The following is a 23,989-nucleotide window of genomic DNA, read 5'->3' on the forward strand; positions in this document are numbered from 1 at the left end:
CCGCTATTAGGTCTCGGCGCAGGCGGAGACGGGGGATACGACAAGAGAAGTCGCATCCCCCCCGAAGGAAGAGACCAAAAACATGTTTCTCCCCCCCACCCACACACATACACAACCTAATAAACCAAAAATTAACTAAAACAGGACAAAAGAACAACAAAAAAAACGGAAAAAAACAGATGGACTGCAGGCGAGCCGCAGCTGCTAAGGCAGCGCCGCCATCTTGAAATAACTCGAGAAATAAAGCATGACATTTTCAGATAAGGAGATTTGGGACTCCACAAGAAATGTCTCTACCGGAATAATTAATATTTTAACGTTAGCACGTCGTTTTTTCGAGAAGATGTGATTATACACAAACACATACACACAAATAAATACACATCCAAGATCAGACTTTTAAGTATATAGATACCATCTTAGATCCACATCAAAAATTGTAGCCCATCCCTCTTACATCACTCACCTCAGCTTACCTACTCTTGAAGACCCAATCAATGGTTGCATTATCTCCTGATTTGTCAATTTCTACACCATACCCTAACTCGCTCCATGTCCTGTTCATCCACAAGTCCTGTCAATCCCTTCACCTATATACACTGGCCACTGATATGCCAATTTTAATATTCCATTTGCGTGCAAATCCCCCCTTTTTTACCCATTTCGTTCACGTATTCTTTTCATCCCCCAAATTATATACCTAAGCAAGATTCTGTCATTGAAACGAAGGCAGTGAATAGCAAATTTTCAGCAGCTGCAGCAACATTCCCGCACGCAACATCAATAAATGCCATGTGAGTGAAATAATTTTAAAAACGAATGGCTAAATTGGTTCAAAGTAGAAAAACACAATTTGTCTATGGAAATATCAAGACGTATTATTTGTTGAATCTCGGCAGGCCTGAATTCGCATTTCAATTGACAATTACTGCATCAAAAATTAAAAATAAACTGTACAACGAGGGCATTCGATCCAATTTGTGATCCCAGCTACAAAGACAGATGTGTACAGCAATTCGTTCTTCCCACGCACAATTAAAGCATGGAATAATCTCCACTCAACTATAGTTACGCAACCTGATGCAACTACATTTAAAGTAGCACTTTCTTCCCAATAACCCCTTCTGGCTTAATCCCTCCCTTCACCACCTCCAGTTTAAATTCAATTTGGAATATTTTGGAGGACCAAGAACCAAGAACCCCACGCCGAAAAAAGACGAAGAACGGGGGAGGGGAGGGGGGGGGGAAATTGCGACAATAGTGTACTCGAACCGATCCCACACAAGATGAACGAGCTGATTGAGCTATTTTGGGATCTGCAAAACTTACCTGCTCACCGCTGACTTCTTTCTGGGAGCCTCAGCGCCGTGTTTACTAAAGATCTTATAGCGGAGATCGTTGGTGTTTACTAACCGGCGTCGCTCGGATACGCGTCGCGAGCGTCAGCACGAGCGACTCGGACCAACTGGCGGAGTGGAGTGGAGGGAGAGCGCGAGAGACAGAGAGAATATTTGCTGTAATATAAGCAACACGACGAATACAGCAGGAAAGACGTTCCTCTGGTATCTTTGTACAGCAGAGTCAAATATTAATGGTGCATTAGGTTACAATTGTGCAAGCCCGCTAGTCGATTTGCGACATGAGGGTTGTTTCTCTTCCCTCTGTCCGGAGTGAGATCTTTGGGAAGGAGGAGCTGACTTTCTGGCGGTGGAGGCTGGTTTAAATCCGCGCGCGAGAGCGGCCCGGGAGCAACGGCGGGCAGCGCGAGATCGCCGGGACCGGAGCCGGAGCTGGTGCTGGCGGGAGAGAGCCTCGCATATTCATTCCAAACACGGCGGCAACTTGTCCATTTGCGTTATAACTGCAAAGGTAACGTGCCCAGGAATTTACTATTTCTGACCTTAAATGTATATTTTGCTTTCTTGCGTTTTTTTTTAAAACGCTGTCTTACTGAATCATGAAAGTTTAATTACAGTTGAAGAGGACTAATGCCACGGTCCCAGTCGTCACAAGTTAACTGTAGCCAGTGAAATGGCTGTGGTACTCGGTCTCTACTTATAATGTGCTCTTTCTCGGCCGTCCTTTCGTTCTCAATGAAAGAAACATGAAGAACTCGGCGGGTCGAGCAGCATCTGCGGGTGAAGTGTTGTATGGTTTCGATGCGAAGAATCCAGCATTCCTTCGAGCCCATAGATTCTGCTGTTTCACCCACTGCGTCAGGCTTTATGTATCATAGACTCGTACAACACGAGAACAGGCCCTTCGCCCCAACTCGTGCATGCTAACCAAGATGCCTCATCTAACATTCTCAACCAGAAAAAGAGGGATTTGAAGGTGAGACTAAGAGGGGCAAGGATGACTACAGGAGGGAGCTGAAACTTCAGCAGAACAACATAATGGATTTGTGGAGCAGTTTGAAGACCAATTACATGCTACAAGATGACCAGTGGCCTGGGGAAGGACTGGGTCAACAAACTAAACTTTTTTTAAACAGATTTGATAGAGGGGCCTCTGCCCACCCTCCCCACAGACTCTCCTCAATCCCCCTGGTCCACTTCCTCTGCCCTTTCTTTGTCACACCTGACTAACAAGACTGAACAGGTGAGAAAAGAGCTGAGCAGACTCCGCCCAGGCAAAGTCATGGGTCCCGATGGTGTCAGCCCTAGGGTACTCAATGCGTGTGCCAGTCAGTTGTGCGGTGTACTCCAGCATATCTTCAGCTTGAGCCTGGAGAGGGTTCCTGTGATGTGGAAGACATCCTGCCTGGTTCCTGTACCGAAGAGGATGCGTCCCAGCTCCTACAGTGACCAAAGACTGGTGGCGCTGACCTGACACATCATGAAGTCCCTGGAGAGGCTGGTGCTCACTCACCTGCGGCCCTTGGTTAAACCCTACCTGGACCCCCCCCTGCAGTTCACTTACCAAACAAAGGTGGGGGTTGAGGATGCCATCATCCACCTGCTCCATTGTTCCTCCAATGCTCACCTGGGTAAGCTGGGAAGCACTGTGAAGTCATGTTTTTTTTTTTTACTTCTCCAGTGCTTTTACACCACCCGGCCTGCACTGCTAGGGAGCAAACTGCCGAATATGCGGGTGGATGTTCCATTGGTGATCTGGATCACCAACTACCCAACTGGACGACCACAGTATGTCAGGCTACAGAACTGTGTCTCTGTCATGGAAGTGAACAACACAGGGACCCTACAGGGGACGGTCCTCTCTCCCTTCCTATTCACCATCTACACGTCGGACTTCAGATACAACTCGGACTAATGCCACCTGCAGACATTTTCGGATGACTCTGTGGGCTGCATCAATGAGGGGAGGGAAGCTGAATACAGGGATGTAGTCAATGGCTTTGTTGAGTGGTGTAGGCTGAATCACCTGCTCAACACTGACAAGATTAAGGAGTTAGTGGTGGACTTTTAGGAGGAGAGGAATACCCTAGTCTCCATCAAGGGTGTGGATGTGCAGTTTACAATGGAGTACAAGTACCTTGGAGTTTACCTGGACAGTAAACTGGACTGGTCCGGGAATGCTGAGTCACTGTATAAGAAGGGACAAAGCTGTCTGTACTTTCTGAGGAGGCTCCGCTCTTTCAACATCTGCAGTGAAATGCTGCAGCTGTTCTCTCAATCGGTGGTGGCCAGTGCCATCTTCACTGTCGCGTGCTGGGATAGCAGGGCGAAGGCTGCATGGATGCCAACAGAATTAACAAGCTCATCAGAAAGGCTGGCTTCATCCTGGGGGTGGAGTTGGATTCACTGGATGTGGTCTTGGAGGGGAGGATGCTCCTCAAACTGTGAAGCATCTTGGACAATACAGTTCACCCCCTCCATGACACACTGGTCAAACTGAGGAGGCTGGGTGAGTGGGCAAACTTGGTGGATAGGCTGGGTGAGTTGGCAAATGCATAGTAGATGCAGTATAATGTGGATAAATGTGAGGTTATCCACTTTGGTGGCAAAACCAGGAAAGTAGACTATTATCTGAATGGTGGCCGATTAGGAAAAGTGGAGATGCAACGAGACCTGGGTGTCATGGTACACCAGTCATTGAAAGTAGGCATGCAGGTGCAGCAGGCAGTGAAGAAAGTGAATGGTATATTAGCATTCATAGCAAAAGGATTTGAGTATAGGAGCAGGGAGGTTCTACTGCAGTTGTACAGGGTCTTGGTGAGACCACACCTGGAGTATTGCGTACAGTTTTGGTCTCCTAATCTGAGGAAAGACATTCTTGCCATAGTGGGAGTACAGAGACGGCTCACCAGACTGATTCCTGGGATGTCAGGACTTTCATATGAAGAAAGACTGGATAGACTTGGCTTCTACTCGCTAGAATTTAGAAGATTGAGGGGGGATCTTATAGAAACTTACAAAATTCTTAAGGGGTTGGACAGGCTAGATGCAGGAAGATTGCTCCCGATGTTGGGGAAGTCCAGAACAAGGGGTCACAGTTTAAGGATAAGGGGGAAATCTTTTAGGACCGAGATGAGAAAAACATTTTTCACACAAAGAGTGGTGAATTTCTGGAATACTCTGCCACAGAAGGTAGTTGAGGCCAGTTCATTGGCTATATTTAAGAGGGAGTTAGATGTGGCTAAAGGGATCAGGGGGATACTGAGTTGGATGATCAGCCATGATCATATTGAATGGCAGTGCAGGCTCGAAGGGCCGAATGGCCTACTCCTGCACCTATTTTCTATGTTTCTAGGAGCATATTCCACTCGTCATTTTAATTTCATGTATCTTGTTGCGTTTTATGACTTGGCAGACCAATTTCCCTCCTGGGATAAATAAAGTTTTATCGTATCGTATCATAAACTAGTCTCATTTATCCTTGTTTGGCCCATACCTCTCTAATTCTTTACTATCCATATACCTGTCCAAATGTTGTTACTGTACCTGCTTCAACTACTTCCTCTGACAGTTCGCTCCATAGACCAACCACTCTGTGCAACATCATTGCCCCTCACGTTCCTATTAAATCTTTCTGCTGCTATCTTAAACCTATGTCCCCTAGTTTTTGAGTCCCCTACCCTGGGGAAAGCTCACTAGCATCTTAAAAAAACTATCGTAATGTTTCAACTTCTGAACTCGGTTCCCTGACTGATTAAGGCCAGTGTTTCAAAAAGCAGACTTCACCACCCCATCAGGGGCCCGCTTTGCCCCTTTCACGGAACAATGTATTTTTAGTCCGAGATCCTCTGGCCTACAACACTCATCAGACCCCTACTGTTCAATGTGAGGGGGCTGAATCTGGGCTGAATCAGCACACTGTTGCAGCTCCAATTCATCGAGTTAATCTAGTTTATTTTTTAACAAAATATACCTGGTGGGCATTTTGACTATCAAGAAGTATTCAATTATTGGTTAATAAAAGATGCAAAAGACTGTTGAATGCATTCATAGTAAGTGGCATGTGTTAATATGAGCTGTACATGTAGCTCTCTAAGATCAACCTGTTTAGCAAAGGTCTCTGCGCTATAAATGGAATCTGCTCAGTTTAAGGCACAATTGAGATAGGAGTTACTGCTGAAAACATGCTTCTTCTTCCTTATCCAATAAGAGAGGAGGTTGATGAATTGTGTACTTCAATTTCTTCAATAAGAACGTTTGTTTGCCAATTATGAATGTGATCTTGTGCACTATAATTTTTGTCTTTTGCAGATGGCTGGACTGGTTCAGAAACCTATAATACAGTTGACTGGATTCAAACACCCTGAAAAAGACACACTTATCAAATTACTTGTTCAACTTGACTGCGTTTATTTTCATGAACATGTAAGTCTCAATTAATAAACAAATTAGATTTTATTGACCTGCTGAAAAATCCAATGTGTCCATCTTCCTCTAGATTTGGGCTTTTTTTTTTTTTAACTTTCCACAATTTATATTTCTTCCTCATACCCCCTTTCCTCTCTACATCCCATCTCTACATCCAATAAAATTCAGTGAAATTCTTCCTATGTTGCAAAACATACTTGGCGAATAAAATCTGATTCTGATTAAATATAGATCATTTTCTAACACCCACTGCCTTACCACACCTCCACTTTAGCTCTCTGATGTCTCTTTCCAAACACTTCCATTATTCTTACCCCCCCCCCATCATAATAGACAATAGGTGCAGGAGTAGGCCATTTGGCCCTTTGAGCCAGCACTGTAATTCAATGTGATCAAGGCTGTTCATCCCCAATCAGTACCCCGTTCCTGCCTTCTCCCCATATCCCCTGACTCCACTATCTTTAAGAGCCCTATCTAGCTCTCTTGAAAGTATCCAGAGAACCTGAGGCAGAGAATTCCACAGACTCACAACTCTCTGTGAGAAAAAGTGTTTCCTCGTCTCCGTTCGAAATGGCTTACCCCTTATTCTTAAACTGTGGCCCCTGGTTCTGGACTCCCCCAACATCGGGAACATGTTTCCTGCCTCTAGCGTGTCCAAACCCTTAACAATCTTATATGTTTCAATAAGATACCCTCTCATCCTTCTAAACTCCAGAGTGTACAAGCCCAGCCGCTCCATTCTCTCAGCATACGACAGTCCCGACATCCTGGGAATTAACCTTGTAAACCTACGCTGCACTCCCTCAATAGCAAGAATGTCCTTCCTCAAATTAGGGGACGCTGATTCCTCAAATCAGCTGCCTGCTGTACCTGCATGCTTACTTTCCTAGACTGATGAACAAGACCCCCAGATCCCGTTGCACTTCCCCTTTTTCCAACTTGACGCCATTTAGATAATAATCTGCCTTCCTGTTTTTGATACCAAAGTGGATAACCTCACATTTATCCACATTAAACGTCACCAGCTATGCATCTGCCCACTCCCCCAACCTGTCCAAGACGCCCTGCATTCTCATAGCATCCTCCTCACAGTTCACACTGCCACCCAGCTTTGTGTCATCTGCAAATTTGCTAATGTTACTTTGAATCCCTTCATCCAAATCATTGATGTATATTGTAAATAGCTGCGGTCCCAGCACCGAGCCTTGCAGTACCCCACTAGCCACTGGCTGCCATTCTGAAAGGGACCCGCTAATCCCTACTCTTTGTTTCCTGTCTGCCAACAGATTTTCTATCCATGTCAGCACTCTACCCCCAATACCATGTGCCCTAATTTTGCCCACTAATCTCCTATGTTGGACCTTATCAAATGCTTTCTGAAAGTCCAGGTACACTACATCCACTGGCTCTCCCTTGTCCATTTTCCTAGCTACATCCTCAAAAAATTCCAGAAGATTAGCCAAGCATGATTTCCCCTTCGTAAATCCATGCTGACTCTGACCGATCTTGTTACTGCTATCCAAATGTACGGCTATTTCATCTTTTATAATTGACTCCAGCATCTCCACCACCGATGTCAGGCTAACTGGTCTATAATTCCCTGTTTTTCCCCACCTTTCTTAATAAGTGGAATAACATTAGCCACCCTCCAATCCACAGGAACTGATCCTGAATCTTTTGAGCATTGGAAAATGATCACCAATGCGTCCACAATTTCTAGAGCCACTTACTTAAGTACCCTGGGATGCAGACCATCAGGCCCTGGGGATTTATCAGCCTTCAGTTCCATCAGTCCAATCAACACCTTTCCTGCCTAATGTGGATTTCCTTCTGTTCCTCCGTCACCCCAGATCCTCTGGCCACTACTATATCAGGAAGATTGTTTGTGTGCTCCTTAGTGAAGATGGATCCAAAGTACCTGTTCAACTCCGCTCAGTATCAAGCGGAGGCTGGGCGAACGTTCCGCCGAAAAGCTCCGCTCTGTCCTCAATAACCAACCTGACCTCCCGGTGGCTCAGCACTTCAACTCCCCCTCCCACTCCGTATCCGACCTCGCTGTCCTGGGTCTCCTCCATGGCCAGAGCGAGCAACACCGGAAATTGGAGGAACAGCACCTCATATTCCGCTTGGGGAGTCTGCATCCTGGGGGCATGAACATTGAATTCTCCCAATTTTGTTAGCCCTTGCTGTCTCCTCCCCTTCCTCAGCCCTCGGGCTGTCTCCTCCCATCCCTCAGCCTTCGGGCTCCTCCTCCTCCTTTTTCCTTTCTTCTACCCGCTCCCCCACCCCCATCAGTCTGAAGAAGGGTTTGGCCCGAACGTTGCCTATTTCCTTCGCTCCATAGATGCTGCTACACCCGCTGAGTTTCTCCAGCATTTTTGTGTACCTACCCTACCCGTTTCCCATAATAAATTCACTTTTTTTTGTCTTCAAGGGTCCAAATTTTGTCTTGACTAATTTTTTCCTCTTCACATACCTAAAGAAGCTTTTACTATCCTCCTTTATATTCTTGGCTAGCTTACCTTCATACATCATCTTTTCTCCCCGTATTGTCTTGTTAGTTATCTTCTGTTGCTGTTTAAACATTGCCCAATCCTCTTGCTTCCCGCTCATCTTTGCTACGTTGTACTTCTCTTTTATTTTTATATTGTCCCTGACGTCCCATGTCAGCCACGGTCGCCCCTTACTCCCCTTGGAATCTTTCTTCCTCCTAGGAATGAACTGATCCTGCACCTATTGTATTATTCCTATAAATACCTGCCATTGTTGTTCCACCGTCATCCCTGCTAGGGTATCTTTCCTGTCAACTTTGGACAGCTCCTCCCTCATGGCCCCATAGTCCCATTTATTCAACTGTAACACTGACACCTCTGATCTCCCCTTCCCCCTCTCCAATTGTAGATTAAACCTGACCATATTATGGTCACTACCTCCTAATGGCTCATTAACCTCAAGTTCCTTTATCAAGGAGGAGGAGGGAGGCGGAGGGAGGCAGGGAGGAGGAGGGGAGATGGGTGGGGGGGAGAGTGGAGAGGAGAGGGGGAAAGGGAGATAGGGGGTGGGGAGGGGGAGGAGAGCAGGGGGGAGGAAGGAGGAGGAGATGGAGGGGGAAGTGGAGATGGGGAGAGATTGGGGAGGGGAGGAGAAGGGAGAGCGCGGGGGATGGGGGGGAGAGGGATAGGGGGTGGGGGAGGGGATGTGAGAGTCATGGGGAAGTGGATGTGAGAGGGGTGGGGAAGGGGAGAGAGATAGGGGGAGTGGGAGAGAGATGGGTGGGGGAGGGGGAGAGAGATGGGAGGGGGAGAGAAGGGGAAGAGTGGTGGGGGAGGGGAGGGAGGGGTAGATGGGGAGGGGTGGAAGAGAGGGAGAGGGAGGAGATGGGGTGAGGAGAATAGGGAATGGGGGAGAGGGGTGAGGAGAAAGTGGTGAGGAGGGGGGAGAGAGTGGGGAGGGGGGGAGGGGGAAAGGAGAGGGAGGGGGATGACGATGGGGAGGGGAGCGAGGAGGGTGATGGGGAGGGGGAGAGAGGGGTGGGTGAGGGGGGGAGAGGAGCCAGGGGAAGAGGGAGAGGGGGGAGGTAGAGAGAGGAGGGAGAGAGAGAAGGGGAGTGGGGGGGGGAGGCAGGAGGTGGAAGGGAGGGGGAGAGAGAGATTAGAGGTGAGAGAGACAGATTAGAGTGGGGAGAGAGAGAGGAGGGGAAGTTGGAGGGGGGAGAGGTGGAGAGGGGAAGGAGAATAAGGGGTAGAGGGGGGGAGGGAGAGGAGGGTGGTAGAGGTGGGGGGGGAGGGAAGGTGGGAGGGGGGCAGAGGGGGAAATGGAGAGGGGAGAGAGTGGGGAAGGGGAGGAGAGAGAGGGGGATGAGAATGGGGGGAGGAGAGCCGGGAGGGTGAAGGGGGAGACAGGGATGGGGGTGGTAGAGGGGGTAGGGGGGGAGAGGAGAGCGGGAGGTGAGAGGAGAGGGGTGAGGGGGGGGGAGAGAGTGAGAAGGGGGGAGTGGGGCGAAAGGCACGGGGTGGAAGGGAGGGAGTGGGCGAGATCTCCCACCCCTGTCCCATTGTGATGTCATATGTAAATGAGATCCATTGTGGTTGTACATCTGTGAGATGGCACTGTGACTCGTGCAGCAATTTGATTATAGTGGGACCACGTGAAGGTTCCAATCTCCCACCCCTGTCCCATTGTGATGTCATATCATATGTAAATGAGATCCATTGTGATTGAACACCTGTGAGGTGGCACTGTGACTCGTGCAGCAGTTTGGCTGTTGGTGGTGGTTGGTTAAAGAGAAGCACTGCAAGTGGCTGTTAGTGGTTGGTTTGAAGTGAAGCACAGCAGGTGGTGGGGAGACAAAAGTGGTTGGTTTGAAGTGAAGCACTGCAAGTGGCTGTTTGTGGTGGAAACTTGACAACTTCTTGTTTGCACTGTATATTGATTTTAGTTAAAACGCTACCTCTTATGACTGATTTTTGGCCATCTTTCTCAGTCCCCCTCTGCTCATCAGATGCAGAGGGTTCTTCCCATCAATGAAAAATAAAAGTGTTATTAGTGTTTAAAAACTATAAACACACTATAAAGTCACAAACTAAACATATTCACAAATCAAGACATGATATACACAACAATGACATGCAGCAAAATTATAATACAGTATCTCAACTATTTTTACACGTTGCAATGAATGCAATTTGTATTATTTCATTCCACTTCCAAACAAAAAATGTGGTCGGATTATTCAGTGTATGATCAACCTCGGTGAGACCAAATGCAGGCTTGGCGATCGCTTCGCACAACACCTCCACTCAGTTCGCAATAACCAACCTGATCTCCCGGTGGCTCAGCACTTCAACTACCCTCCCATTTAGAATCCAACCTTTCTGTCCTGGGCCTCCTCCATGGCCAGAGTGAGGCCCACCGCAAATTGGAGGAACAGCACCTCATATTTTGCATGGGAAGTTTACACGCCAGCGGTATGAACATTGGCTTCTCCAATTTCAGGTAGTCCTTGCTTTTTCCCTCCTTCCCCTCCCATTCCCAGCTCTCCCACAGCCTACTGTCGCCGCCTCTTCCTTTCTTCCCCCCCCCCCCCCCCGACATCAGTCTAGAGAAGGGTCTCGACCCGAAACATCGCCTATTCCTTCGCTCCATAGATGCTGCCTCACCCGCTGATTTTCTCCAGCTTTTTTGTCTACCACCCATTCACACAAGTTCTGTTATCCCAATTTCCTCACCCACTCCCTAAACATTTGGGGCAATTTTACAGAGACGTTAACCTGCAAAGCCAATGCTTCTTTGGGATGTGGGAGGAAACCCACACGCTTGCAGGGAGAATGTGCAAATTCAACACAGACAGTGCCCGAGGACAGGCTCGATCACAGATCCGCAGTAAAAACAGGAAAAATACTAATTGAGCATCTTGCCCATATCCTGCACCTCCAAACGTAGATGACCACGTTGGTTTTTGAGAGGCCTAATTTCCTCCCTTTAGTTATTCTCTTTCCCTTTATGTACATAAAATCTCTTTGAATTTTCTTTAATATCTGCCACTGCCACTGCCACTGCATGGTCAGTGGGGGCGCTGCGAGTCGGCTTCCCTGTCAGCAGCGTGTCTGTTATTTAGACTTTTTTTGTATTTTTTAGTGTGTCCAAATGTTTGTTTTAGTGTGTCTTGTGGGGGGTGGTGAGGCGAAAAAAGGGGGGGACTGCTTTCGGTCTCTTCCTCGACGGAGAGACAACTTTGTCCATGTCGCCTTCCTCGCGGCCTAACAACATGGATTGGAGCGCCCTTTCCCAGAGTCGGGCCCGGAGCATCGGCAGCAGTCGTAGCGTGGACTTTTCCATCGCGGAGTGGGCGAGCCCTTGCCCGGGGTCGCCAGAGAGCAGTGCTCCGATCGCTGGCCTAGTGACTTTGATATCATGGGGCTGTGGTCTGCGGAGCTTCTAGCCGCGGGCGTGGCGTGGACTTACCATCCGAAGTCTGGGATCCCTTCAGTGTAGAGCTCCGGCCTGCGGCCTATAACATCCTATAACATCATGAAGCCGCGGTCTCCGGTAAGAAAGTGCCGATTCGGGCACTCCAAGACGAGGAGTGTATTCGACCATCCAGGCGTCGGAGTTTGGATCATCCCAACGAGAGGGCCTGTGCATCGGGCCATCCGTAGCGGCGACTACAGAGGATTCATGGCCCTGACCACGGATGAGCAAGAGAGGAGGATTGGCTGAACTTTGTTGCCTTCCACCACAGTGAAGAATGCCGTGGTGGATGTTTGTGTTAAATCTTATTGTGTATTGTGTGTTCTTTTTAAGTGTATCGCTGCTGGCAAATTCATTTCACTGCACCTATGGGTGCATGTGACGAATAAAATTGACTTTGACTGACATAGAAAACATAGAAACATAGAAATTAGGTGCAGGAGTAGGCCATTCGGCCCTTCGAGCCTGCACCGCCATTCAATATGATCATGGCTGATCATCCAACTCAGTATCCCGTACCTGCCTTCTCTCCATACCCTCTGATCCCCTTAGCCACAAGGGCCACATCTAACTCCCTCTTAAATATAGCCAATGAACTGGCCTCGACTACCCTCTGTGGCAGGGAGTTCCAGAGATTCACCACTCTCTGTGTGAAAAAAGTTCTGTGCCTTTATGCCATCCTGATTTCCTTCTCTAATATACTCACTCCTAAACTCCTCCAGGGATACACTAGATCCCAGCTGCCTATTCCTAGCCCATACCTCATTTTTGCTTGGTCCCTCAAGCCTTTTCGATGAAGAATTGAAACGGCTTACAGAATGATCCCTATTGTCTATAATATGAGGAAAGTTAGGGTATCTATAGACAATAGGTGCAGGAGTAGGCCATTCGGTCCTTCGAGCAAGCCGCCATTTACTGTGATCGTGGCTGATCATCCACAATCAGTACCCCGTTCCTGCCTTCTCCCCATGTCCCTTGACTCCGCTATCTTTAAGAGCTCTATCTAACTCTCTTGAAAGCATCCAGAGAATCGGCCTCCATTGCCTTCTGAGGCAGAGAATTCCACAGATTAACAACTCTGGGTGAAAACGTTTTTCCTCATCTCCGTTCTACCCCTTATTCTTAATACTGGGTACTCAGTACTGGACCTTGGGAATCATAATTTTGTCTCTACAACCAAAGTTTTGCAAGATGTTTTTCAAGGTTTTCTGATATTGGGTATACTCTGTATAGCTCTGCTTATAACACAAATTAAATGCCAATAGCAAAATGCATTTTTGTGTGGTTTCCTGTACTGTTGTTCTCCAATAATTGGATTGCAATTACATTTTGTTTTATAGTCTGATAGAACCATTTAAAATTGCTTATTAAATGTAGCTTCTTAATTTGAATATGCCTTGCACCTTTGAAAGGATAAGGTCCCCTCACCAATAGAAGTGAAATTATTACCTGTATTCTCTTTAATGCGTAACAGCAATAATTTCAGCGATGAAATAATAGTTTCAGTCTATGTCCAGACCATTCAAAAGTTTAAAATTTGGGAAATGTATTCAGAATCTACTTTCTTAAGCATTGGACAGTAAAATGCATATAAATTTCCACTTTTGAACTGTGAAATGGCAGCTATGTTGTAATGGCTGCTGTGATTGTAGCTTGTAACTAACGACCAATATAATTTTGTCATTAATTTGATTTATTGGAGTTTTGCACCTCGGGTGTAAACAGGAAACCAAAATGTTATTTGATATAATTGACATGGACATTTATGCTATATCATTCATAAGAACCTGAAACTGTGTACTTGTCATATTTGTTAATAATAATTGTATGTTCAACAGTGTACATAAGTATTTGCTAGAAGTTATATATTTAGTGATGGAAAAACCTAAGCGACAAATATTTTTCCAGATATTGTAGTGCCTTCCTACAATGTGAAGGGACATTGCTTCAAGTTTGTCTGCAGCCTAGCAGGGTTTAAGAACATTAAAAAAAGCATTTAACAAGGATTCCTTTTTTTAAAAATCATTTTCAAAGATGCATAATAATTTTATTTATAAAGAACTGTGTAATTGGTAGAAACACTGTTTTTCAGTTGTGAATTGACTTCTGAAAGGTCTGTACAGTATTTAAATTTGTATCTTTTCCTCCCAAAAATAGGAATATAAGCAAAAGTGTACTCATATGATAACAAATAAACCAAGTCGAAGTGAAAAATGTTTAGCAGCTTGTGCAGCTGGTGAGTAGACTACTCAATGTTTGCTTTGTTTGAAAAGGAAAAATTATTGTAAACTAGACCAAGTGGGACCCGTTGGGGTGGGGCGCAGGGTGCGGCGTCACACGGGAGGGCTGGTCCCCGAACGCAATTTTCAACCACTTATCCATAGCTCCCAACTGCGCATGCGTGGTTCATTTCTCCTCATCCCCCAGCACTCCCTCCTCTTCCTCTTCACCATCCCTCGTCAATCCTTAGAGAGTGATGGGGTGGTAGAGAGCGAAGGAGTGGTAGAGAGGGAGGGGGGGGGGACTAGAAAGGGAGGGGGGGCTAGAGAGAGAGGGGGGTAGCGATGGAGGGGGTGGCGAGGGAGGGGGGGAGGGGGAGGGGGCAGGGAGTAGAGGGGGAGGGGCATAGAGAGGGGGAGGGCGTAGGAAGGGTTGGGGGAGTGGGCAGGTGCATGGCAGGTGAAGTTTAATGCGTATACATGTGAGGTTATCCACTTTGGTAGCAAAAACAGGAAGGCAGATTACTATCTAAATGGCGCCAAGTTCGGAAAAGGGGAAGTACAACGGGATCTGGGGGGTCCTTGTCCATTAGTCTATGAAAGTAAGCATGCAGGTACAGCAGGCAGTGAAGAAAGCGAATGGCATGTTGGCCTTTATAACAAGAGGAATCGAATATAGGAGCAAAGAGGTCATTCTGCAGTTGTACAGAGCCCTAGTGAGACCACACCTGGAGTATTGTGTGCATTTTTGGTCCCCTAATTTGAGGAAGGACATTCTTGTTATTTAGGGAGTGCAGCGTAGGTTTACAAGGTTAATTCCCGGGATGGCGGGACTGAGAGAATGGAACAGCCAGGCTTGTACACTCTAGAGTTTAGAAGGATGAGAGGGTATCTCATTGAAATGTATAAGATTGTTATGGGTTTGGACACGCTAGAGGCAGGAAACTTGTTCCCGATGTTGGGGGAGTCCAGAAGCCGAAGCCACAGTTTAAGAATAAGGAGTAAGCCATTTAGAACGGAGACGAGGAAACATTTTTTCTCACAGAGTGGTGAGTCTATGGAATTCTCTGCCTCAGAGGGCGGTGGATTCAGGTCATCTGGGTGCTTTCAAGAGAGAGGTAGATAGGGCTCTTAAAAATAGCGGAGTCAAGGGATATGGAGAGAAGGGAGGAACGGGGTACAAATTGGGGATGATCAGCCGTGATCATATTGAATGGCGGTGCTGGCTCGAAGGGCCGAATGGCCTACTCCTGCACCTATTGTCTATTGTTTCGTCTTCAGTCATAAACTGTTTAGAGCTTATGTTCAGATTTTCTTACACATCATTTTAATGTGTTTATTATCTATACTTGCTCGACAATTCAATTACATTGTGGCCACAGGTATTGATCGTATAATATCTTTAATTTAATCCTTAATTGCTCAGACATTATTGTTTATGACCAGCTAATTAGCTTGAGGCAGATCTTTGAATTTTAGTAAAACGCATCTGAGCATGGATGGAAGGAATAATAGGAACAACTAGACCAGGTGAACGTTGGGCCCGTTCCCCAATGTAATATTCCACCACTCACCCATTGCCCCAACTGTGCATGTCAGCTCATTTTTTTCACCCTCCCTCATTTTAAACTTTTTTTAAAATGCAATTGCATTAAGACTTAATGTGATGCAGGTGTCACCGACAAGGCCATGTTTTGTTATCCAAATCTAATCATTAAACTTTGCTGTGCTGGGTTAGGCTGGCAGATTCTTTCCCTGAAGGACATTTACTGTGAAGGACTCGGTGTTCTGGGATAGCAACATTGTAGCCGGTCGGGCATTGTGATGTCATAGCAAAAGGATTTGAGTATTGGAGCAGGGAGGTTCTACTGCAGTTGTACAGGGTCTTGGTGAGACCGCACCTGGACTATTGCGTACAGTTTTGGTCTCCAAATCTGAGGAAGGACATTCTTGCCATAGAGGGAGTGCAGAGAAGGTTCACCAGACTGATTCCTGGGATGTCAGGACTTTCATATGAAGAAAGACTGGATAGACTCGGCTTGTACTCGCTAGAATTAGGAGATTGAGGGGGAATCTTATAGCAACTTACAAAATTCTTAAGGGGTGGGACAGGCTAGATGCAGGAAGATTGTTCCCGATGTTGGGGAAGTCCAGGACAAGGGGTCACAGCTTAAGGATAGAGGGGAAATCCTTTAGGACCGAGATGAGAAAAACATTTTTCACACAGAGAGTGGTGAATCTCTGGAACTCTCTGCCACAGAAGGTAGTGGAGGCCAGTTCATTGGCTATTTTTAAGAGGGAGTTTGATGTGGCCCTTGTGGCTAAAGGGATCAGGGGGTATGGAGAGAAGGCAGGTACGGGATACTGAGTTGGATGATCAGCCATGATCATATTGAATGGCGGTGCAGGCTCGAAGGGCCGAATGGCCTACTCCTGCACCTATTTTCTATGTTTCTATGTCATAACTGCCTAACTGCCAGTGCAGATTTGACGAAATCCAACTTTTAAATGTCACTTTTAAAACTCCCCCACTACGTCCCTCTCCTTACAACAATGTCAAAACACTCTCATAGCTTGTGTGTTGGCAGCTGAGATCACATTGTGATTTAATTTTTAGCGAAAATAGCATCACACACACACACACACACACACACACACACACACACACACAAACAAGACAATATTTTTAATAGTGTTTAGACAGATACTGGTAACTTGACATATAAGTGATCTAAAAGTTATGAAATTTTCCTTTTTTTTTTTACTTTAACAATTGAGTAAAACATTTTTGCTTCTTTATTTGGTTTTAGGAAAATGGGTCCTAACCAAAGATTATATCACTGACAGCGCTAAGAGTGGCAGATGGCTCAATGAAATCCAATATGAATGGGGATATAAAATTCAAAATAATTCACAGTTTCCTGGTCCAATGGATTCAGTACCGAAGAAATGGCGTGAGGAGCTGGCTCGTTCTGGGGTATCGGGAGTGTTTCACAACTGGAAAGTAGTACTTCTAATTAATAATGAAGCAAGGAGAGCTACTTTTAGAAGGTATCATTTAATAGGACCATTACAATTAGACTATGTTTTGGATTTCTATATCGTAATATTACGACTTCTGTAATATTTGCATGATTCTGCAATGTAATGCTTGCTTGCTTGTTACTAGAAATTATCTTGTCATGGAGAACAATCTGCACTTTGGTAAAAGTGATGCCCAGAGGCGAGAAAACAAGTGAGATATTTATGGCTTATTAAAGCGTAGAGCTATTCCAAGACACTTCTCAGAGGAAAATCGAGCAAGAGTTGATGGCCAAATGGGGGGGTGGGAGGGGGTAGACGAGAGAAGAAAATCTTGTTTGATTTTAAGCATGTCTGAAAGGAGTGATGCTTAGCGTGAGCTTGAAGACAATTATGCAGCTGACCAGGAGTGGTTGAAGACAAGTTGATAGGAGGCCCGAGTAAGAGAAATGCATTGTTCAATGTGAAGGATTTAACTTGGTAGAATTGAGAATAGAAATGCTACATATAAAGATGAGAATTTAAAAATTGGAATGACCATCAGTCAATCATTGAATTAAGTTTAAGAAAGTGGAAAAATCGAAGGTAGACAAAAATGCTGGAGAAACTCAACAGGTGAGGCAGCATCTATGGAGAGAAGGAATAGTCGACGTTTCGGGTCGAGACCCTTCTTCAGACTGTTGTCGGGGTGGGGGGAAAGAAAGGAAGAGGCGGAGACAGTAGGCTTGTGGGAGAACTGGGAAGAGAAGAAGGGAGAGAGCAAGGAATTAAGTTTTATCACCCCTTCAACTATTATAAGTTTTAATATTGTACTTGGTAAAATAAATTTTTAAAGTCAAGAACCATAAATATTCTTTCTAGAATTCAGCTGATTGGTCCAGTTTTAAATCCAAGTCATCATGGCAAAGCCCAAACTGAGTTTTAATGAGCTGGTTATTGATAAAGTAATGGACTGCTATCAGGCAGCAATGTGTTTCCCATGATTGATTGAGAGGAGTACTTAGCCAGTAGTCAAAGTAGCCTTTATTGTCATTCAGACCTTGCGGTCTGACCGAAATGTTGTTGCCTTGCAGTCCTGCATATAGTAAAAATGACAAAAACACACAATAAACACAAATTAACATCCACCACAGTGAGTTCACCAGGCACCTCCTCACTGTGATGGAAGGCAAAAGTCTTAAGTCTTTGTCTCATCCCTTCTTATTCTCCCTCTGCGCCGAGGCGATCCAAGCTTCAGATGTTGTGACCCCGCCGGGCGATGGTAAGTAATGTCACTCCCGCGGCTGAATCCGAGCTCCGCGAACGGGCCGGTTTAACTCTGCGGCCCGGGGTGGTCGAAGCTGCCGAAGCTGCGGCCCTCCAGTTCAGCGGACACAGCTGTTGTTGCGGGAGCTCTGGAAAAACAGGTCACCAACCTGTGACTTGCGAGCTCCCGACGATGTCGTCCATTGGGCCCGCGGTCGGGTCGGGTGGCCGCTGCCGCCCGAACACTGCCCCAACTCCAAGGCTGGGTGGCCGCTGCCACTGCCCCAGCTCGGAGGCCGGGTCGCCGCTGCCCCAGCTCCGAGGCCGGGTCGCCGCTGCCCCAGCTCCGAAGCCGGGTCGCCGCCGCCCCAGCTCCAAGGCCGGGTCGCCACCCCAGCTCCGAGGTCGGGCTGCAGCTGCCCCAGTTACGAGGCCGCCAGCTCCGCTATTAGGCCTCGGCGCAGACGGAGACGGGGGATACGACAAGAGAAGTCGCATCCCCCCCCCCCCGAAGGAAGAGAAGAGACCTAAACATGTTTCTGCCCCCCACCCACACACATACACAACCTGATAAACCAAAAATTAACTAAAACAGGACAAAAGAACAACAAAAAAACAGACGGACTGCAGGCGAGCAGCAGCTGGTAAGGTTCTCATCAAAAGCATGGGGCAAGTTTCAAGTTTTAAACTGATCTGTTAGTTGTGGGATTGCATATCAGACTTTAGCATAGCAGCTCCTTTATTCATCATGCATGCCAACTGTTATAACAACCAGGCTGGCACCATCCTGAGGCTGCGTTTGGTATGACCTTCTAAATGCACGTGTTGAATGAAGGTTGTTGCCAGTTCCTTGGTACTTTTGGCCATAGTTACACATTTTGGTGGAATACATTTCTGCATTTCAGTTCAGTTCCTCGTATGACTTGTTTACAGTCACTAGGGATTAATTAATCCATCCTATTTTCATAGATTTTGTTGGAGGAAGCACGTTCTTGCTTTGCAGGTAGGACTTGGTATCTACAATGATATTATTCCAACACAATGATATGATTATTGCAGAAATCATGGTCATGAGCAAACCCATCCGGAAAACGATGGGATACGTTTTAAGTAGGTTTTGGTGTATGTGGTGGGTGTTGAGATATTAATGGATGTGAAAATGTAACCTAAAATTAAACAACAGTTTCCATATGCTTCTCTTTTTGTTAGAGTCCTATGTGCTGGCAAAGCAACAGTCTATCATCGACCAAGAAAAAATTATCAAGTTACACATGTATTAACAGAAAGCAGAAATTTCACAATGGAGAGGCTAAAAAATACATTTAAGGCGCCTTATTATCCTGTGGAGTATATTGGACAATTCATACTGCAGGTATTTATTGCTACTAAATCTAAATTTATTGCTACTAAATTCGTTCTTTGGTTGTAAGAAGGACTTGTTTTGACTGACAACTAACTGGTAGGATTGATCAGTTGAATTATAAAGATATTAATATTTGAATTCTATATGAATCCATTTTTTTTGTTAATTACAAGGTGGTAGTTTTGTGAGATAGAGTTTTTTTTGCATCACTTAAAATAATTATTTAATGCTTGATGGAAAATAATTCTCCTGGTATGGTCACTTATTTAATTTGGACATTGTTCTATGTGGAACTGGTACAGAAGGGTACAGATGCTTCAGGAGAGACGGGTGAGGGGAAAATTGGAGAGGGGTTACATTATTGGTTAAGGAGGATGTCACACCAATGGTCAGAGGTGACATTAAGGATGGTTTGTCTAGTGAGGCTATATAGATGGAGCTGAAGAACAAGAAAGGGATGATCAACTTGTTGGGGTTGTACTACAGGCCCCCAAGACTACAACACATAATCCTCCGCCATTTCCGCCACCTCCAACGTGACCCCACCACTCGCCACATCTTCCCATCTCCCCCCATGTCTGCCTTCCGCAAAGACCGCTCCCTCCGCAACTCCCTCGTCAATTCTTCCCTTCCCTCCCGCACCACCCCCTCCCCGGGCACTTTCCGTTGCAACCGCAAGAAATGCAACACCTGTCCCTTCACCTCCCCCCTCGACTCCATTCAAGGTCCCAAGCAGTCGTTCCAGGTGCGACAAAGGTTCACCTGTATCTCCTCCAACCTCATCTACTGCATCCGCTGCTCTAGATGTCAGCTAATTTACATCGGTGAGACCAAGCGTAGGTTGGGCGACCGTTTCGCCGAACACCTCCGCTCAGTCCGCCTTAACCTACATGACCTCCCGGTGGCTCAGCACTTCAACTCCCCCTCCCATTCCCAATCCGACCTCTCTGTCCTGGGTCTCCTCCATTGCCAGAGTGAGCAACAGCGGAAATTGGAGGAACAGCACCTCATATTCCGTCTGGGGTCCTTGCGCCCTTATGGCATCAACATTGAATTCCCCCAATTTGGCTAGCCTGTGCTGTCCCCTCCCCTTCCTTCACCCTCTAGCTGTCTCCTCCCACCCTCCCTTCCGCCCGCCCTCGGGCTCCTCCTCCTCCCTTTTTCCTTCTTTCTTTCCCCACCCCCCATCAGTCTGAAGAAGGGTTTCGGCCCGAAACGTCGCCTATTTCCTTCGCTCCATAGATGCTGCTGCACCCGCTGAGTTCCTCCAGCAATTTTGTGTACCTTTGATTGTAGCAGGTTGTTTGAGGGGAAACGAGCATCAGCTTAGTGGGATGTTTTTAATAGTGTGCTGACAAGAGCTCAGAAAATGCACGTCCCTGTTAGAGTGATGGGCAAAACAGACAAACATAAAGAAGCTTGGATGACGAGGGAAATTGAGGCATTGGTCAAGAATAAGAAATACGCATGGAACAGGTATTGGCAGCTGGGGTCAAGGGGATCCCAGGAAGAGATTTGGGAACTAAGGAGCAAACTAAAAAAGGAAGAAGGGTCTCGACCCGAAACATCACCTATTCCTTCGCTCCATAGATGCTGCCTCACCCGCTGAGTTTCTCCAGCATTTTTGTCTACCTACAAACTAAAAAAGGAAATCAGTTGGGCAATAAGGGGCCAGGAAATAGCTCTGGCAGATGTCATTAAGGATAATCCCAAGAGATTTTATAATACACTAGACCAGGGGTCGGCAACCGAATGCGGCCCGTATCCTGAAATCATCTGGGCCGCAGGCGGATTTTTTATCCCCCGTAATCATCCGGTCCGCCGGGCACCCCGAGCAGCGGCCAGGCACCCCGAGCAGCGGCCGAGCTCTAGCTGTACCGCACCCTGCGCAAAGCATACGGCACGACCGCGGACCTTCTGTGAACACGTTTAAGAAAGAACTGCAGTTGCTGGAAAAATTGAAGGTAGACAAAAATGCTGGAGAAACTCAGCAGGTGAGACATGCAAGGATTGCATGAGGTTGCCTCGCCCGCTGAGTTTCTCCAGCATTTTTGTCTACCTTCTGTGAAGACATGATTTGATGCTTGCCATCCGGGGCTGGATGTGGACGGGATCCATGTATACACATGATAAATGTGGTCCGCCATCCGCTCACAAACATGCGTCCTGGGTCCTATGCAGAACAAGGTTGCCGACTCCTGCATTATTGCGTCGACCAGAAAATTTGAGTAAGAATGTGGAAACATTTCAGCGCTACTGTATAGCGTTTTGACGAAGTACAAAAAGACACATACACAGGCACATAGATACATACACACATACATACAAGATGAGAGCTTTATAAGTTTATATACTAGACCAAGTGGAACCAATTGGGTCCCGTCCCCTCAACACGCGGTTGAGGGGGGAGGGGGGGAGGCCTGCAGCATCTCATGCACACACTAACCCCCCCCCCCCCCCCACACCCACACCCACACCCACACCCACACCCACACCCACACCCACACCCACACACACACACACACACACACACACACACACACACACACACACACTAACCACCCCCCTTGATATTATATTAATATTATTCATTTGCTCCTTTTACCCCGTCCCCTGCCCGATCCACTCGCGCTTAGCCCCCACCTCGAGGGCACGGCGGGAGAGGGAGGGGGTAGAGAGGGCAGAGAGATGGGGGGCAGAGAGAGCGAGGGGGGGGCAGAGAGAGGGGTGGCAGAGAGGGGGGGGCAGAGAGAGAGCAAGAGAGAGGCAGGGAAAGAGGGGCAGAGAGGGACCACGGTCCCGAGCGATCCGAGACAGCCCCGAGCGACCCGAGACCTCTAGTACAGAGCCCGACTTGCTCGTTCTTCACTCGCAGCGCGTGCAACACAGCGCACAGATCTATTGTGATGTCATCAGTGAAAGACAGACTTTTGTTTCAAGTTTTTTCAGTTTTTTGAACATGTTCATTAATAACTCGAGAAATAAAGCATGAATTTCTCAGATAAGGCACACACACACACGCACGTGCGCACACACACACACACACACACACACACAAACACACCAAGATCAGAGTTTTATAAGTATAGAGATATGATAGATAAAGGAAAAAGGGTAACTAGAGATAGAGTGGGACCCCTCATGAATCAAAGCAGTCAACTCTGTGTGGAGCCACTGCAGTTCCAAGGAGAGATAGCTGAATGGATAGAAAATTGGCTTCATGGAAGGAATCACTTTGTGTATCATCTCATTTAAACCCCCCTAACAGCACTATCAAATCTGCCCACGTCTTGAGTATTACACATTGTATGTACTTAGTTCAATTTGTTTATAATTTCTTTATTCCAACTTCAAGTTTTGTACTAATTCAAATTTTGATTTGCAGCCTCTTTGTTCTACAATGTCAACCCGGGACCTTGAGCTCTCATGTATGAATATCGTGGATGTTGATCAGATGAAATCAAGTTCTTTTCTGAACGCAACACTAGATGATTTGCAGCCAAGTTCTCTTGAAAGCAATGGTTTAAAACCAAAATCATCATCTTCTATCCTTACTTCAAATAGTCAGAGTGAAGCACTTAAACACAGACTCCAAATGTGCCTCAGTTCTGCTGAGGTAAGGTAGTAAATGCTTGAAGAATATGTGCAATAAGCTCTTGATTCCATCAAAAAAACATTTTTTTTAAATATTCTGATTTTATGAGAAGACTTCAGATTGATTTCTTGCACTTTTTTTCAGGCAATACGAAGTAAATATGTGCCATCAGGTGTAGCCTGCTGTTTGTACACGTCAACTGCAAGACCGCATGAGGTATCATGTTTATGTGATGAATATTGTAACTTATGGCTTTAATCTGCTCTGATGCTTCATTTACAATCTATATTTCCAAAATAACATGCAAAACCAGATCTGAAGGGATGATCATTGTGACCTATTAGCCAAAATGTTGTGAATTATACCAGGTATATTTTTTGTAAATATCCTTTTCATTTGTCCATCTTTATATAGAATGTTGGCGGCACAGTGATGCAGCTGGTAGAGCTGCTACCTCACTGAACCAGAGACCCACGTTCAATCTTGACCTTGGGTGCTTTCTGGAGTTTCCTTGTTCTCCCTTTGATTGCGAGAGTTTCTTCCCACATCTCAAAGACATGCGGGTTTGTAAATTAATTGACCTCTGTAAATTGATCTGAATGTATAGGGAGGGAGTGGATGTGAAAATAGAAGAATGTAGAACTAGCGTGAATGGGTGATAAATGTCAGCATGGATTCAATGGGCCGAAGGGCCTGCGTTTCCTTGCTGTATCTCTACCAAATCAGAACTATTTAACAATAGCACAGTACAACTCAAGAAAAACCCATTATGTCCGTGCCAAACATGATG

The 23,989-nt window shown here is 46.3% G+C and overlaps 2 protein-coding genes across 5 annotated transcripts in view; one reads left to right on the plus strand and one right to left on the minus strand.

The window, feature by feature from the left end:
* kiaa0825 (KIAA0825 ortholog) overlaps positions 1-1,451 on the minus strand; it is a 309,772-nt gene extending 308,321 nt beyond the window's left edge. For 2 of the 3 annotated variants that reach the window (XM_033017289.1, XM_033017287.1), the window contains exon 1: positions 1,345-1,449. The gene's annotated coding sequence lies outside the window, so the exon portion shown is untranslated. Of the gene's footprint in view, positions 1-1,329 lie in introns of all 3 variants that reach the window. The other variant, XM_033017288.1, reaches the window with a different exon arrangement.
* slf1 (SMC5-SMC6 complex localization factor 1) overlaps positions 1,429-23,989 on the plus strand; it is a 73,936-nt gene continuing 51,375 nt past the window's right edge. The window contains exons 1-7 of one of the 2 annotated variants that reach the window (XM_033017290.1): positions 1,429-1,869; positions 5,670-5,783; positions 13,914-13,992; positions 16,786-17,026; positions 19,451-19,613; positions 22,990-23,220; positions 23,344-23,415. In XM_033017290.1, the coding sequence (XP_032873181.1) occupies positions 5,670-5,783; positions 13,914-13,992; positions 16,786-17,026; positions 19,451-19,613; positions 22,990-23,220; positions 23,344-23,415 (900 nt within the window). In that variant the 5' untranslated portion in view covers positions 1,429-1,869. The remainder of the gene's footprint in view (positions 1,870-5,669; positions 5,784-13,913; positions 13,993-16,785; positions 17,027-19,450; positions 19,614-22,989; positions 23,221-23,343; positions 23,416-23,989) is intronic. The other variant, XM_033017291.1, reaches the window with a different exon arrangement.

Source organism: Amblyraja radiata, chromosome 3 (genome assembly GCF_010909765.2).
Source record: "Amblyraja radiata isolate CabotCenter1 chromosome 3, sAmbRad1.1.pri, whole genome shotgun sequence".
Taxonomy (NCBI): Eukaryota; Metazoa; Chordata; class Chondrichthyes; order Rajiformes; family Rajidae; genus Amblyraja; species Amblyraja radiata.